This window comes from Salmo salar, chromosome 01 (assembly GCF_965601325.2).
Source record: "Salmo salar chromosome 01, fSalSal1, whole genome shotgun sequence".
In the NCBI taxonomy this organism is placed as follows: domain Eukaryota; kingdom Metazoa; phylum Chordata; class Actinopteri; order Salmoniformes; family Salmonidae; genus Salmo; species Salmo salar.
This window is the reverse complement of record NC_138291.1, coordinates 75217815-75231424: the sequence shown is the minus strand read 5'-3', so window position 1 is coordinate 75231424 and position 13610 is coordinate 75217815. Positions and strand designations below refer to the sequence as shown.

Sequence of the window (13610 nt, the reverse complement as noted above, 5' to 3'; positions counted from 1 at the left end):
TTTTTAACCTTCCTGGTGACGCCATCATAGGGCGCCCAGCGGGCGAGTAAACAGACTAGTTCCGCTGTCGCGATGGAATCAAACAAGGACGAAGCTGAACGGTGTATAAAGATTTCTATAAGTGCGCTCAGTAATAACCAACCAGACAAAGCTAAGAGGTTTCTAGAAAAGGCACAGCGTTTGTTTCCAACCGATCAGGCAAAAAGTACGTTGATTATCTATTTTTATGCGTGCAGTATTTCCTGTCAGTTAGTGGTGGGCCAAAGTACACTCAAAACCAAATCTGCTAACTTTTAGCTAGCATGACATCGACCTCAGTTTTTGGAGTGGTGGTACTTGTAGTTCATTTTGTTATCAACAACTAATCTTTGTTATGGCATGTTGAGTGATTTCTCATGTTAATGATAAACATCTGAGATAGCTAATATTACATAGCAAGCAAGCTAACAACAAGCCTGCTAACGTTAGCTACCGACCCCGTTAGCTCTCGAGAAACCCCTACCCAGCCCACCTAAGGCGCTTGCATTACAGTACATGAATGGCCAGGCTAGCTAGTAACTACTTCCCTAACTTTCTTGCTTGTGATTTGCTGACACAGGTGGCACCACCAACATTGCTGTAACGTTACATAGTTACAAAATAGTGTTGTAGATCAAATGTAGGCCTTACTGTACTGTACGTCTTACATTTGCCTTAGTTATGGGGAGAGAAGTGTAAGTTATATGGCTGCAGTGACATGCCAACATTATCACTTATCATCTGCAGCTGTCCCGTAAACCTATTCCTATCCACCCAGGTTTACTAGAGTCCATCGAACAGAATAGGAAACCACCGGATGAAGAAGAGAGGCCTATGAATGGGGATGGTTCTGGAGTGAAACAACGTAGCCATGGTGATGAAGCCACAGACTCAGCCAAACCATACACATCAGATCAGCTGGATGCTGTTAAAAAGTATGTCTGTGTGTAGTTATTACTTTTAACAGAGCCAGAAGGAGTTCCCCCTAACCGCTGGTCCAGGATTTGGTATTTGTTTATCCTCGCTAATGGTGAAGGTTTGGAATCAGGATTGGGGTTGATTCAATTATCCTAGATCTGTGTTTAAGGGGAACATCTACTTTGTATACTTTGACAATTATAACCTCTGTCTAAATTATGTTTTAACGGGCATACTTTAGAATGATTCAGACAACCTGAGATTGTGCTACATGGTTCATTGTTTGTTTTCTTGCTCATTGCTCGACTAATTGGTTTGCTTCACTGTCTTGTTTACTTTCTCTTTGCTTCTCTTATGCCATGTGTGTAGAATAAAGAGTTGTAAAGACTACTATGAGATTCTGGGAGTTGAAAAGGATGCCGGGGAGGAGGACCTGAAGAAGTCCTACAGGAAACTGGCCCTGAAATTCCACCCCGATAAAAACCATGCTCCAGGAGCCACAGAGGCATTTAAAGGTAACCTCTGTTCTGGCAGTCAAAATTAGACTGCTTGCTAATAAGTACACAATGTCATATCTGAAGTATACCATCATGGCAAAGTATATTTAAAAACTTAACTGACTTTTTTCCCCTTTTTTTCTCACCTTTATTTAACCAGGTAGGCCAGTTGAGAACAAGTTCTCATTTATAACTGCGACCTGGCCAAGATAAAGCAAAGCAGTGTGACAAAAACAACAACACAGAGTTACACAAAAACAAACGTACAGTCAATAACACAATCGAAAAATCTATGCACAGTGTGTGCAAATGTAGAAGAGTAGGGATGTAAGGCAATAAATAGGCCATAGAGGCCAGTGAAATATACCTGCTGGAGCGTGTGCTACGGGTGGGTGTTGCTATGGTGACCAGTGAGCTGAGATAAGGCGGGGCTTTACCTAGCAAAGACTTATAGATGACCTGGAGCCAGTGGGTTTGGCGACGAATATGTAGTGGGGGCCAGCTAACGAGAGCATACAGGTCGCAGTGGTGGGTAGTATATGGTGCTTTTGTGACAAAACGGATGGCACTGTGATAGACTACATCCAGTTTGCTGAGTAGAGTGTTGGAGGCTATTTTGAAAAATGACATTGCCGAAGTCAAGGATCGGTAGGATAGTCAGTTTTACGAGGATATGTTTGGCAGCATGAGTGAAGGAGGCTTTGTTGCGAAATAGGAAGCCAATTCTAGATTTAATTTTGGATTGGAGATGCTTAATTTGAGTCTGGAAGGAGAGTTTACAGTCTAACCAGACACCTAGGTATTTGTAGTTGTCCACATATTCTAGGTCAGAACCATCCAGAGTAGTGATGCTAGTCGGGCGGGAGGGTGCAGGCAGCAATCGGTTGAAGAGCATGCACTTAGTTTTACCAGCATTTATAAGCAGTTGGAGGCCACAGATGGAGTGTTGTATGGCGTTGAAGCTCGTTTGGAGGTTTGTTAGCACAGTGTCCAAAGAAGGGCCAGATGTATACAGAATGGTGTCGTCTGCGTAGAGGTGGATCAGAGAATCACCAGCAGCAAGAGCAACATCATTGATGTATACAGAGAAGAGAGTCGGCCTGAGAATTGAACCCTGTGGCACCCCCATAGAGACTGCCAGAGGTCCGGACAACAGGCCCTCCGATTTGACACACTGAACTCTATCTGTGAAGTAGTTGGTGAACCAGGCGAGGCAGTCATTTGAGAAGCCAAGGCTATTGAGTCTGCCGATAAGAATGCGGTGATTGACAGAGTCGAAAGCCTTGGCCAGGTCGATGAAGACAGCTGCACAGTACTGTCTTTTATTGATGACGGTTATGATATCGTTTAGGACCTTGTGTGACTGAGGTGCACCCATGACCAGCTCAGAAATCAGATTGCATAGTGGAGAAGGCACGGTGGGATTCAAAGTGGTCGGTGATCTGTTTGTTAACTTGGCTTTCGAAGATTTTAGAAAGGCAGGGCAGGATGGATATAGGTCTGTAACAGTTTGGGTCTAGAGTGTCTCCCGCTTTGAAGAGGGGGATGACCGCAGCAGTTTTCCAATCTTTGGGGATCTCAGACGATACGAAAGAGAGGTTGAACAGGCTAGTAATAGGGGTTGCAACAATTTTGGTGGATAATTTTAGAAAGAGAGGGTCCAGATTGTCTAGCCCAGCTGATCTGTAGGAATCCAGCTTTTGCCGCTCTTTCAGAACATCAGCTGTCTGGATTTGGGTGAAGGAGAAGTGTGGGGGGGGGCTTGAGCAAGTTGTTGCAGGGGGTGCTGAGATGTTGGTAGGGGTAGCCAGGTGGAAAGCATGGCCAGCCGTAGAAGAATGCTTATTGAAATGATCGATTATCGTAGATTTATCGTGGTGACATAGTTTCCTGTCCTCATATCCTCAGTGCAGTGGGCAGCTGGGAGGAGGTACTCTTATTCTCCATAGATTTTACAGTGTCCCAAAACCTTTTGGAATTAGTGCTACAGGAAGCACATTTCTGTTGGGAAAAGCTAGCCTTAGCTTTCCTAACTGACTGAGTATATTGGTTCCCGACTTCCCTGAAAAGTTGCATATTGCGGGGGCTATTCGATGCTAATGCAGAACGCCACAGGATGTTTTTGTGCTGGTCAATGGCAGTCAAGTCTGGGGTGAACCAAGGGCTATATCTGTTCTTAGTTCTACATTTTTTGAATGGGGCATGCTTATTTAAGATGGTGAGGAAAGCACTTTTGAAGAGCAACCAAGCATCCTCTACTGACGGGATGAGGTCAATATCCTTCCAGGATACCCGGGCCAGGTCGATTAGAAAGGTCTGCTTGCTGAAGTGTTTTAGGGAGCGTTTGACAGTGATGAGGGGTGGTTGTTTAACCGCAGACCAATTACACATGCAAGCAATGAGGCAGTGATCGCTGAGATCCTGGTTGAAGACAGCAGAGGTGTATTTAGAGGGCAAGTTGATCAGGATGATGTCTTAAGAGGGTGCCCATGGTTACGGATTTAGGGTTGTACCTGGTAGGTTCCTTGATAATTTGTGTGAGATTGAGGGCATCTAGCTTAGATTGTAGGACATCCGGGGTGTTAAGCATGTCACAGTTTAGGTCACCTAACAGTACGAACTCTGAAGATAGATGGGGGTCGATCAATTCTCATATGGTGTCCAGGGCACAGCTGGGGGCTGAAGGTGGTCTATAACAAGCGGCAACAGTGAGAGACTTGTTTCTGGAACGGTGAATTTTTAAAAGTAGAAGCTCGAATTGTTTGGGCACAGACCTGGATAGTATGACAGAACTCTGCAGGCTATCTCTGCAGTAGATTGCAACTCCGCCCCCTTTGGCAGTTCTGTCTTGTCGGAAAATGTTATAGCTGGGAATGAAAATTTCTGGATTTTTGGTGGCCTTCCTAAACCAGGATTCAGACACGGCTAGGACATCTGGGTTGGCGCAGTGTGCTAAAGCAGTGAATTAAACAAACTTAGGGAGGAGGCTTCTAATGTTAACATGCATGAAACCAAGGCTTTTACAGTTACAGAAGTCAACAAATGAGAGCGCCTGGGGAATGGGAGTGATGCTGGGGGCTGCAGGGCCAGGGTTAACCTCTACATCACCAGAGGAACAGAGGAGGAGTAGGATAAGGGTACGGCTAAAGGCTATAAGAACTGGTCGTCTAGGGCGTTTGGAACAGAGAATAAAAGGAGCAGATTTCTGGGCGCGGAAGAATAGATTCAAGGCATAATGTACAGACAAGGGTATGGTAGGATGTGAGTACAGTGGAGGTAAACCTAGGCATTGAGTGACGATGAGAGAGGTTTTGTCTCTAGAGGCACCATTTAAGCCAAGGGAGGTCACCGCATGTGTGGGGGGTGGAACAAAAGGGCTAGCTAAGGCATATTGTGCAGGGCTGGAGCCTCTACAGTGAAATAACACAATCACTAACCAAAACAGCAATCGAAAAGGCATATTGACATTAGGGAGAGGCATGTGTAGCCGACTGATCATAGGGTCCAGTGAGTAGCTAGGCGAGCTGGAGACACGGTGATTCAGACAGCTAGCAGATGGGACGTCGCAACGGAAGAGCCTGTTGAAACCCCCTTGGACGGTTACGTCGGCAGACCAGTCGTGATGGATTGGCGGGGCTCCGCGTCGGCAGTAAAGGGTCCAGGCCAATTGGCAAAAGAGGTATTGTAGCCCAGGAATTGGCTGATGGATTTATAGCCACTCGGATAGCTGCTAGCTAGCTGCGATGATCCGGTGTAAAGGTTCAGAGCTTGCGGTAGAAATCTGGAGATGTGGTAGAGAAAAAGCAGTCCGATATGCTCTGGGTTGATATCGCGCTGTGCGGACTGGCAGGGATTGACCGTCTAAGGCTGGCTGATGTCCGAGTTAAGGGTGATGACCGCTATCAGTGGCTAACTAACTAGTAGCTAGTTAGCTGGCTAGCTCTGATGGGGGTTCTGGTTCTAAAGTATAAAAAATAGCAGATCCGTACCACATTGGGAGAGGCGGGTTGCAGGAGAGTATTTTCAGTCCGTAGATGGAAATTGGGTTATTGAGAGATTGAGATTAAAAATGTATACAAAATATATACGAAGAAAACGATATATACACGGGACGGGACAAGACAAAACAGACGTCTGACTTCTACGCCATCTTGGAACAATGGTTGTTGTGTTTTTTGTTGTTGTTCCCCAGCCATTGGCAATGCATACGCTGTACTCAGTAACACAGAGAAGCGGAGCCAGTATGACCAGTATGGTGAGGAGAGAGCTCACCCTACGAGACAACAGCACAGGCACCAACGCCATGACTTCGAAGCCGACATCTCGCCTGAGGACCTCTTCAACATGTTCTTTGGAGGAGGTTTCCCATCACGTGAGTCGTATTATTAATTAGGCACCAAACGAAAGAAAATGGACTGAAACAGGGAGGGACTTCCTGGATTTCCCCAATAAGAAAAGCACATTTTTGTTTTCTGTGGCAAAATGTTTTGAAACATAATCGGTTGCATGCCCTAAAGAACACAATCTTGGTTGTGGACAAAAATGTGGTCTAAATGATGTTCTGCTGGCCTGGATGTTTGGATGCTAATTGTTGTTTTATACTGTATGTTCTGCTCTCTTCCAGGTAATGTACATGTTTACAGAAACGGCGGAATGCAGTTTGGCCATCAGCATAGAGCAGGACCAGAGAGGAGAGAACAGCGGGATGTAAGAGAAATCTGTAGACTCCTTTTTGTTGATCAATGAACACATTTCTTACATCCTCACTTCATGACAGAATGAAGGGTGCTGACCATGACAATAGTCAAACTTATACAGTGTTTAGTTATCTAGCTTATTCTGTGACGTGTGTGCTGAATTCCAAATGGAATCACCCGACCTCAACCCAATTGAGATGGTTTGGGATGAGTTGGACCGCAGAGTGAAGGAAAAGCAGCCAACAAGTGCTCAGCATATGTGGGAACTCCATAAAGACTGTTGGAAAAGCATTCCGCAAGAAGCTGGTTGAGAAAATGCCAAAAGTGCAACGGGTGGCTACTTTGAAGTATCTAAAATATATTTTGATTTGTTTAACACTTCTTTTGGTTACTACATGATTCCATATGTGTTATTTGATAGTTTTGATGTCTTCACTATTATTCTACAATGTAGAAAATCGTAAAAATAAAGAAAAAACATTGAATGAGTAGGTATGTCCAAACTTTTGACTGGTACTGTATGTGCTGAATACTAAATCGACCTCTATCCCTAGAGACTTCATGTATATTTGAAAGCAATTGTTATAGTTCCAGTCAGGCAGGTTGAGGTTTTGCCAATCCTTTCAGGTCTGCATAAGCACCTAAAAGAAGGAGTAGGGGCTAGGAGTCAGTTTGGAATTCACACAGGGAGTGCTTGAGCAGGGTTGACTCTTATCTCACTCTCTTTCTCTCTCTGTATCTCTTTCTTTCTCTGTTCCCCTATAGGGAGGTTTTGCCCTGTTTGTCCAGCTGATGCCCATCCTCATCCTAATCTTCGTCTCCGCCCTCAGCCAGATGATGGTGACCCCTCCCCCCTACAGCCTTAGCCACCGCTCGTGAGTCTCAGTGTCCTCCTTTACACACTAACACTTCTACTACTCACTTATAAAATAGTTATACAAACTTCTATACAGCTCTGCTACTTAGTTATGATAGCAGTGTTTGACAGACGTGGTGGATCGTGACCCAGCATTTTCAGCTTGGAGTCACAGCTTCAGAATAGATTAAACGTTAGTTTTGTCACAAGGAAATTTGAAAGGCTTTAGTTGAGTCAGTGTAAAAAATAATATTGATGAACAACCTCTAAAGCATTTTTGGTTATCACTTTATCACATATAATATATTACATCTGAGAGTATCAGTTATTACAACATTAAATTATACATGTTTAGCCTTTCTTGTGCTCGTAATGGACCTGTGTGCCAAGATTTTGATTGTATGACTTAATTTACCCTTTTTTTCTTGGACCGGTAATTCTTTATGACATGATGTCACTTAGGAAGTTGAACCACCCTGTTTGTCACACTCTCACATCCTCTTTTGTCACTTCCTGTGCTGCGCTGCAGAGGTGCGGGCCACATCAACCGGAGGCAGACACAGACCCTGAAGGTGTCTTACTACGTAGGAGCTAGCTTCACCAAGGAGTACTCTGGAAAAGACCTAAGGAATGTGGAGAGGAGCGTGGAGGAAGACTACATCTCCAACCTCAGGAACAACTGCTGGAAGGAGAAGCAACAGAGTAAGTCACAGTCCAATGTTAACACAACACATGCAAAGTTGGTACCCTTTTCACAGTATCCTGCCATATCGTACTTTACAGTACTGGCTTGGCTATTTTCCTCTCACATTGCTCTCTCCTGCATTCCAGCAACTACTAACCAGGCCAATGCAGTGAAGTTATGCTGAAGTTAGCTATTTTTGATCATTTGCGTAATTATATTTTTCAATATCTTAGATACATTTGTGTGTGTTTTTGTCTTCCAGAGGAAGGCTTGCTGTACCGTGCTCGTTATTTCGGAGACTCTGACTTGTACCAAAGGGCTCAGCGGATGGGCACGCCTAGCTGCTCACGACTGTCTGAGATTCAGATCATGCTACATGGATAAGAACCCACAAACAAACAGAATGGTAAATTCGATATGATATCAATATCAATTGATACCGTTTTGACTTCGATATTGTTTGATATCGGTTTGATATCGATATGAGCAAGGCAAATCTTGATATTGGTTTATCCTTTCTATTAACCTAAGCTATTATGTAAAAAAAAAAAGCATACATGACTGTTCCTGCATGCACAAAACCTTCTCGCAGATGTTCTCACATGCTCTGAATATAGCATACTTAATTGCCTGCTGATGGGTTATCATTGACAGTGGATGGGCTTCCCATTGCATTCAAACTGGTTGATTAAGTTAGGCTCCCAGAACATTCACACCTGGCCCAATGGGCAACCAGTTGCCTAGACTTCACATAGCTGTGGAAGTGAAACGAAAAGTGAACTTTTACAGTTGCAATGTATTGTATTAAACCAATGTATATATTTTTTACTGATATAGATTTTCCATTATCGATGCCCATGATTAATCGTTATCCTATTTGATGTGTGCTTGCATGAATTGCTGCCTGTGTACTCTGATTTAAACCTCGATCTCAAAGGTTTTGCTGTTGGAGATCCATTTTATTAATTGCTCCATACTTATTTTTTCCCCTCAGATTATTTGGTACTTGAATCGAATGAGAAGAAATCAATATACAACGCCCTATTCAAGCCCACACAAAAATTGGAGCAGCAATTTGAGAGAAACTGCCTTAGATCCATATGGTGGGTTGCAGACAGATATGGCCTGTCGGGGGGGGGGGGACCCCTCTCTCTCTGCACACTCCTGTGGACAGTCTTAACTTCCTATAGAACTGTGAAACAAACGGACAAGGTGATGGCTGGTTTAAATACAAAAACACTTCAAGGCTGGCAGAACTAGACGGTGTCATGGTTTTTTGAAAACGAGAGATTAAATGTATTTTTGAATGGTGCAGTGCCTTCAGAAAGTATTAACACCCCTTGACTTTTCCACATTTTGTTGTGTTACAGCCTGAATTTAAAATGTGTTAAATATATATATTTTTGTCACTGGCCTACATGCAATACCCCATAATTATTATGTGGAATTATGTTTTTCAAAATGTTTACATTAATTACAAATGAAAAGCTGAAATGTCTTGAGTCAATAAGTATTCATCCCTTTTGTTATGGCAAGCCTAAATAAGGTCAGGTGTAAAAAGGTGCTTAACAAGTCACGTAATAGTGTCTAACATGATTTTTAATGATTTCCTCATCTCTGTACCCCACACATAAAATTATCTGTAAGGTCCCTTCAAACACAGATTCAACCACAAAAACCAGGGATGTTTTCCAATACATCGCAAGGGCACCTATTGGTAGATGGGTAGAAATAACATAGCAGACATTGAATATCCCGTAGAGGATGGTGAGGTTATTAATTACACTTTGGATGGTGTATCAATACACCCAGTCACTACAAAGATAGAGGTGACCTTCCTAACTCAGTTGCCGGAGAGGAAGGAAACTGCTCAGGGATTTCACCATGAAGCCAATGGTGACTTTAAAACAGTTACAGAGTTTAATGGCTGTCTGCAACAAGGCACTAAAGTTATACTTTAAAAAATGTGGCAAAGCAATTAACTTTTTGTCCTGAATACAAAGTCTTATGTTTGGGGCAAATCCAATACAGCACATTACTGAGTACCACTCTCCACATTTTCAAGCATAGTGGTGGCTGCATCATGTTATAGGTATGCTGGTAATTGTTGAGGACAGGAGTTTTTTTAGGATAAAAAAGAAATGGAATTGAGTTAAGCACAGGCAAAATTCTAGAGGATAACCTAATTCAGTCTGCTTTCCATCAGCCACTGGGAGGTGAATTCACCGTTCATAAGGACAATAACCTAAAACAGAAGGCCAAATCTACACTGGAGTTTCTAGCCAAAAAGTCAGTTAGTTCGAGTGGCCAAGTTTACAATTTTGACTTAAATCTGTTTGAAAATCTATGGCAAGACGTGGAAATGGTTGTCTAGCAATGATCAACAAACAATTTGACTGAGCTTGACGAATTTGAAAAAGATTAATGGGCAAATATTGTACAATCAAAGGTGTGCAAAGTTCTTTAGAGACTTACCCAGAAAGACTCACAGCTGCCAAAGGTGATTCTAACATGTATTGCCTCAGGTGTGTGAACACTAGATTTCTGTATTTAATTTTCAATAAATGTTTTCCCTTTCATTATGGTTTACTGTGTGTAGATGGACGAGAAAATGTTTTTATTTCATCAATTTTGAATTCAGGCTGTAACACAACAAAATGTGGAACAAGTCAAGGGGTATGCATCATTTATGAATGCACTGTATACTGCTAAAGCTGCTAAAATAGAGCTTCTTCCTTTTCCCTATTATGTTTTGATAAATATTTTGAAGAACCAACTCAAGGCCTTCTGTTATAGACATCTAAACCAATAATTTGTTTTATATATATATATATATATATAGTTCATACTTGTATATACTATACATCGTAATTTTTAACAACACAGTGTAGATGGCGTTAAGAAGCTAATGCCATTTACTATATAATTTAATGTACCCTGTGGATTTGCTTGTAGCCCGTTGGATTATGGAGATGACTATTGAAAATGATTGCACAAATGAAAATCTGTATTTATTAAAATTAAACACAAATCGGTCTCTTCCTTCCTAGTCACAATTATGACTTAATGTGGTGCCACTGAAATATTACAGAGACAAATATTTGATCCATTAACAAAGTACTTCATGTGGATATTTAATTACAAAAATAATGAATTTCTTTCTTCATTTTAAAGTTCTTGAAGGAAAGTACAAAAAGCAGTACAGGTTAACAGGTGAATATTCGAGTATCAAAGAAATATGTCTAATCAAATGCATGGTTTAAAAACAGCAGTTTTGCATTGTAATGCCCATATCTTACATTTGATTGTCACTACATGTCAATTGATGTGGAAAATCTGCCATTAACAAGATACAGTATGTTCCCTTAAACATTCAAATGTTTGTTTTAAGAATAAAAAATAAACTACATTTGATGCATAGTAAACATTGTTGCACAATATTTTCTTGCCCCACTATGGGAATAAAAATAGTATCCACTTCAGGGGTTTGGCTATACGATGTCCTTCAACATCCTCAAAAGTGGAGTGAGTTCTCTTTAGGTACATTGGTGACCACATTGGTACAGTATATCTGAATTCATTTCTGCTATCACACAGAGGAATACAAGGCTTATCTCACTGTAGTTGAGTCCTCAGTCCAGAGCTATAGCAAATACATATCAGACCAGAGTCAATCTATTGAGGTGCGCTTGATTTGCACTTTTGGGACCATTACATTGGTTCCATTGTACCGGGCAAACCAAACAAAGCACAGCATATTAAGTATATCAACGTATTATTAGACCCAAGTCTGATATATCTACTACACCTATAGCTCTGGCCATGTCAGCACTCTGATGAACTATACAGCTTTCTTTTGATAGCTCTGAACCTGGTACTGAGCCTGAGAGTGTGTGGGTGTCTCCCATTCTGCCTCTCGGGGGACCCAGGCCCTAAAGAGCCTCTGCAACTTGGGCCAAAACCCCCCCACCACCACCACCTCTGGCCGTAACACCAGGGGGATTTGGAAGCTAGGAACCAGGTTAGGGTCAACGATTATCTTCTCCACACTGCACAGTCATCACCTGAATTCTCTTTGTTGGTCCCCCTGCTCCACACACAGGTCAATGAGCGCCCTCTTCAGGCCGCAAGGCTCATTAGCCGCTAGATGGAGCAGCTCCTGGCTGATGTTGGGCAGGAGAAGATCTGGTAGGAATAGTGCAGGACAGTGTCTGTGGCATCAGAGAGGCTCTCAAAAATGGTCTGACTCCTACAGTGGGCTGTAGAAGAGACCACTGTCAGATTCTGATATCACAGAGATGTCTGTGACTGTTCCTGGAACAGAGAAGAAAACAATAGGGTTACTTTTAATTCATTGTACAGTGCTGTTACAATCAAACTTGGGATCAATTTCAAAATGAGATTTCATATGAAGCCTGTGGATAAGCAACTATTGGAAAACTACATGAAAATATTTTTGGCAAAAGTGTTATCCTTTTTAGATCTATTTTGAATTAATATTGGACTGACTATTGCTGCATAGCTTTTGTGTGATACATTATTTTGTAACTTTGTAGCAACCCTCCTAAATAAAGCAAAGACCGTACTCCTCACTCAGTGAGACAAAGGGCTGCAGCGCTACACACCAATTTCACTGTTGCTACCGCAATAATGGCGCCAGAGGAGATGGCTGCCATTTTACGGTCCTCTAACAAATTGTGCTATAGTGTGGTTTTTTACGTGTTATTTGTAACTTATTTTGTACAAAATGGTTCTGCCACAGTCTTATGACCAAAAAGAGCTTCTAGATATCAGGACAGCGATTACTCACACCGTACAGGAAGATTTTTTTCTTTAACAAGTCGGACGCAAAGGATTTACTCCAGATGCCCGACAAGGCCCTGATATTCGTCATTCATAGGAGAAAGAGACGGAGATATTGGGAACGTAGGTCGGGGTGCCTTGTAAGGATCCGACGGCGAGTGGGTAATCTGCCTTTACCATCGGTCCTATTAGCCAACGTACAATCATTGGATAATAAAATAGATGAACTACAAGCACGTATATCCTAACAACGGGACATTAAAAACTGTAATGTCTTATGTTTCACTGAGTCGTGGCCGAACGACGACATGAATAACATACAGCTGGTGGGTTTTACGTTTTTTCGGCAGGATAGAACAGATGCCTCTGGTAAGACAAGGTGTGGCGGTCTGTGTGTATTTGTAAACAACAGTTGGTGCACAAAATCTAAGGAAGTCTCAAGGTTTGCTCGCCTGTGGTAGAGTATCTCATGATAAGCTGTTTGTAACATTGTAGGTTCTGTCCCCCTCCTCGCCCCAACCTGGGCTCGAACCAGGGACCCTTGCACACATCAACAACTGACACCCCACGAAGCATCGTTACCCATCGCGCCACAGAAGCCACGGCCCTTGCAACGCAAGGGGAAACCCTACTTCAAGTCTCAGAGCGAGTGACGTCACTGATTGAAACGCTATTAGTGCGCACCACCGCTAACTAACTAGCCATTTCACATCCGTTACATGTAGACCACACCAATTACCAAGAGTTTTCATCTATATTTTTCATAGCTGTCTATTTACCACCACAAACTGATGCTGGCAATAGGAGTGCACTCAATGAGCTGTATACGGCCATAAGCAAACAGGAAAACGCTCATCCAGATGCGGCGCTCCTAGTGGCCGGGGACTTTAATGCAGGGAAACTTAAATCCGCTTGACCTAATTTCTACCAGCATGTTACATGGGAAAAGAACTCCAGACCACTTTTACTCCACACACAGAGACACGTACAAAGCTCTCCCTCGCCCTCCATTTGGTAAATCTGACCATAATTCTATCCTCTTGATTCCTGCTTACAAGTAAAAACTAAAGCAGGAAGCGCCAGTGACTCGGTCAATAAAAAAGTGGTCAGATGAAGCACATGCTAAGCTACAGGAA

General features: G+C 42.6%; 1 protein-coding gene across 1 annotated transcript; it reads left to right on the top strand.

Annotated features, from left to right (window-relative positions):
• Positions 1–3: 3 nt before the first annotated feature.
• Positions 4–11096, top strand: dnajb12a (DnaJ heat shock protein family (Hsp40) member B12a). Its single transcript, XM_014206435.3, has 9 exons — positions 4–205; positions 797–953; positions 1306–1451; positions 5626–5805; positions 6058–6140; positions 6896–7005; positions 7516–7688; positions 7934–8077; positions 8666–11096. The coding sequence occupies exons 1-8, from the start codon at positions 73–75 to the stop codon at positions 8053–8055; spliced, it is 1104 nt and encodes a 367-aa protein (XP_014061910.1). The 5' UTR covers positions 4–72; the 3' UTR covers positions 8056–8077; positions 8666–11096.
• The last annotated feature ends 2514 nt before the right edge of the window (positions 11097–13610 follow it).